Source organism: Ctenopharyngodon idella, chromosome 14, assembly GCF_019924925.1.
Source record: "Ctenopharyngodon idella isolate HZGC_01 chromosome 14, HZGC01, whole genome shotgun sequence".
NCBI classification, from domain to species: Eukaryota; Metazoa; Chordata; class Actinopteri; order Cypriniformes; family Xenocyprididae; genus Ctenopharyngodon; species Ctenopharyngodon idella.
In genome coordinates this window covers 21,792,571-21,796,556 of record NC_067233.1, presented here as the reverse complement: position 1 = coordinate 21,796,556, position 3,986 = coordinate 21,792,571, and the positions used below count along the sequence as shown (strand labels likewise).

Genomic DNA, 3,986 nt, shown 5'->3' with positions numbered 1-3,986 from the left:
ACAGAAGAGAGCCGGCGGGGGTGAAATCAACAAACGCCTGACAGCAGGAAACACCAATAAAACAAGACAAAGAGAGAGACTTTATGAGCCTCACACAGGTGGCCAGGTGGAGACACACACACACACACACACACACACACACACACACACACACCTTCTTTTCTAATGTGGGCAGTGCAGATATAATGATTAAATCCTGAATGAATCCAAACATCAGCAGTTTAATCTTGTTCTCCGAATGAAATGAGACACTAGACAAGAGCGTTTTGCATTAATTTGTATATTTTTGCATTAAAGTTAACATGTTTCCATCTGTTTCTCCATTCTTTCATGTTGCAGTAAGTGTTGATATTTTGTTATATTCAGACATGAGTAAATCTGTCCTTTGCAATAAATATCATAAAATAATAGAGCTTCACATAATAAATATTTTTTTTTACAACAACAACAACGAAAAAAGTTAAACAGTTTTAACATTTTCTTTTAAAAAATAGCCGTAAATTCCTCTTTACATCAACAAAATGAGAACAAAAACAGATGCGTAGAAACCGTTTCATAACAACCGCGCCTGCTACGGAGATCCGGTAACGGCTACATTTTTACGGTCCGGCCCGGCAAATAAAGTCCTTCACAGGTTTGGTTTCCAAAGCACCATTGCTGAACTCTCTGGTGTTAGATAGTAGCTGTACACAGTCGGGTAAGGCAACCTGCTGAAAACGGCAACGAAACAAGTGGTTTTCACATTCCTCCGGGAGGGGCGGAGCTTATATGTGCTCATTAACATAACCCCTCCCCCTTTTCTGTTCCCACATCCTGCAGCAGCGATACAGCTTCCCCAGCTATTAATAAAATCATATTTCTCGATATGAGGGCCTCAGGACGGTTTTCCCGGCGCGTGTCCGGGCGTTTGGTTCCAGTTCTGCAGCTTGCAGTAAACGGTGTTGGAGTTCTTGCAGCGGCAGCCGGGCCGGTTCACGCGGTCGTGGCACGAGTTGCACGCTTTCACGCAGGCCTTGGCGGGCAGGTAACAGAGCAGACACGGGAACAGCGCCGACATGAGGCCCATGCACAGGAAGCGCGAGCAGCACTGCGGGTGCGACAGCGAACACGGCCGGTCGGCGCAGGGGTCGCCGACGTCGTCGTCGTCGTTGGAACAGTGGTAGAAAATGCCCTTCACCAAACACATGCACGTCCCGTGCTCGACCACGCTCTCGGCCGAACACAGACACTGTCCGTTGCAGGCGAGGCGCGCCGGAAGCGGCCGTGGCGCCGTACACTCGCTGCACTTACATTTCCCGCAGCTCTCGCAGATGTACAGATGCGCCGAGTCCAGCTTTTCCACCGGGGTCTGTTTGAGCGGAGCGTCCGGTGGGAGGAACGGATGCGAGGATGCGCTCGGCTGAGTCCGTACGGCTCTGTTGCGGTAATTCGGCAGCAAGCCCTGCTCCGAAGACGTGCTGCTGTTGCTCCCGGCGCTCCCCGTGCTGGTGGACCGGCTGAGCGCCGGCGGACGGGCGGTCCGGTGTTCGTAGTTGTTGTTCACGTTCACCAGGAGCACCTCGTGAGTCCTCTCGTGCTTCCGCGGCGGCGTGCGCGGCCCCGGGGCCGGTCTGCGTGCTACGGCCGGGCCCTCCGTGTACTCGTTACAGGAGCGGATGGCTTTGATCTGATCCAGGGACAGGATGGCCCCAGACGGGAGGTCCGGATGTCTGACGGTCCCTCCGCGCTGACCGTGGCGATCCATAAGACACGATCAGCAACTCCAGACAACAGAACAGATGCAATGTTCATCTGACACCCTGAGAGAGAGAGAGAGAGAGAGAGAGAGAGAGAGAGAGAGAGAGAGAGAGAGACGGGTCATTCTCAGCATGCACAGTTAATGCAGTCAAAAACAAATACTTTTTAAACACATTTATCTTTATTTGACTTAAAAATAAAGGTTCTTTATGGCTCCACAAAGAACTTTTAACATCTTTCCATTTCACAAAGAGTTCTTTATAATGGAAAAGAGGGTAACACTTTAGTTTAGGGTCCAATTCTCACTATTAACTAGTTGTTTATTAGCAGCATATTACTAGGATATTGGCTGTTTATTAGTACTTGTAAAGCATATATTAATGCCTTATTCTACATCCCTTAATCCTACCAATACCTAAACTTAACAACTACCTTACTTACTATTAATAAGCAGTAATTAAGAGTTTATTGAGGCAAAAGTCGTAGTTAATAGTGGGAATTGGACCCTAATCTAAAGAGTGAGTGAAAAAAGTACTTTAATGGCATTGATGGTTCCATGAAGAACCTTTAACATCCATGAAATCTTTCCATTCCGCAAAAATATGGTCTTTAGATTTTCAAAATGTTCTTCAAACTAAGAAAAATAGACTTTACTTGAAGCCTTTATGTGGCAATGCATTATAAAAAATATCTTTAATGCAGTAATTATGCCTTGTAATGCACCTCATAATATCTCATGAATAATTCTAACATTTAGAAAGTGCATTAAAACACACGACAACCATTTTTTAGATATTATACTTTGTTTGCAATTATTCATGAGATAACGAATATGAAATGATAATTAGGGCTGAGCGGGGCTAGTTGTCACACACATGGTTTCAATGTTTCAGCACATGATGAAACTTAGTGTATTTACTACTTGCCATATCAACACTATACAGAGACAAAATTCAAAAAAATCTTGCTGAACGTCTATTTAACCACAACAAAAGTACATTTGGTACTTCATTTATAAGTACTTCATCTCCTCCAATCAACAGTTTAGACACTTAACTTGCATAACTAACTAGCAGAAGACACTAGCCAGGGTTAAATCCCAGTGTTATTACCTCACTATTAGAACTCTTCTATGTTAGCAATATAATTCATATTTACTACTTTCATGAATTTAATTGAGAAACAGATGAAAGAAGGCTGAGATGTAATGTTCAGAAATTATTTTTTAAAAATGTAAAGTTTCTTCATCTGTTTGCCCCTCATGTTTGCTCATTTTAAGACTCTAAAATTAGTTTATTTTTCATTATTAAAAAAACACTATTATTTTATATGAAAAAGTTAATAATTGTATTTTACTGACAAAATATTTTAGTTTTTTTTTTTTTTTTTTTAGATCAGATAACATTTTAAGTGGTCATATGGTCATGTGTGGGGCATGTTGTCACATTTCACTTCCATTCTTTCAGGGTGAATAAAGAAAAACATATACACCGTAATAATGAAACAAGACCACATCATTGTATAAGATGTGTGAAATCAATGTGGAAAAAAATACTCTGAACCCCAAGTGAATTTACACAAACTGAGAAAGTTACACAAAGACTCCAAGTTGCCTAAAGTTCACTAAAATGGTTCTTCTATGGCATCACTGCAAAACCCCCAGAGTTTACTGGTAACTGAAGCGTGTGAGAAACACACACAGACACACACACACTCTTAAGGCCCCCAAGCTTTTGTTTCTGACTTCCTTTGGGGGGTTCAAGCCTTAATTAGAGGGTCAAACCCGCCCGGACACAATTCACACCCTGCTGCAGGAGATGCGCGTTCACCGCGGGGTTTATTCACACGTGACGCTCCAAACGCGCATTCGGACTGAACGTGTGCAGATCTACTTTCTGCGACAGACCTCATAAATCACACCGCAGAAGAGCGTGTGTGTGAAGAGAAGGTCTCGAGCTCTTTCCCTTCCATTCACAGAGCTATTTAACCCCCGAGAGAGAGAGAGAGAGAGAGAGAGTTGACTATTAACAAGACTTTGTACCGACCTCAATAAGCACACAACTGAAGTAAAGTACAAATACTTCCCGTCCTGATTTGCATGTGTATGGCTGGTTAACATTAAAATGCAGAGCCACACTGAGCAGGAAGACTTCAAATCAAACACAGAGCTTCACACGCTTCTCAAAGCGCTTTATGATGCAGGAAGAGTCCGAAACTTCACGAGGATCGAATAGAAGCGAACGGAAAGA

At 43.3% G+C, this 3,986-nt stretch overlaps 1 protein-coding gene across 1 annotated transcript in view; it reads right to left on the bottom strand.

Moving 5' to 3' along the window:
• Window positions 1-264: 264 nt before the first annotated feature.
• Window positions 265-3,986, bottom strand: part of spry1 (sprouty homolog 1, antagonist of FGF signaling (Drosophila)) — a 4,511-nt gene continuing 789 nt past the window's right edge. The window contains exon 2 of the mRNA XM_051860605.1: window positions 265-1,799. Within this exon, the coding sequence (XP_051716565.1) occupies window positions 875-1,744 (870 nt within the window). The 5' untranslated portion in view covers window positions 1,745-1,799 and the 3' untranslated portion in view covers window positions 265-874. The remainder of the gene's footprint in view (window positions 1,800-3,986) is intronic.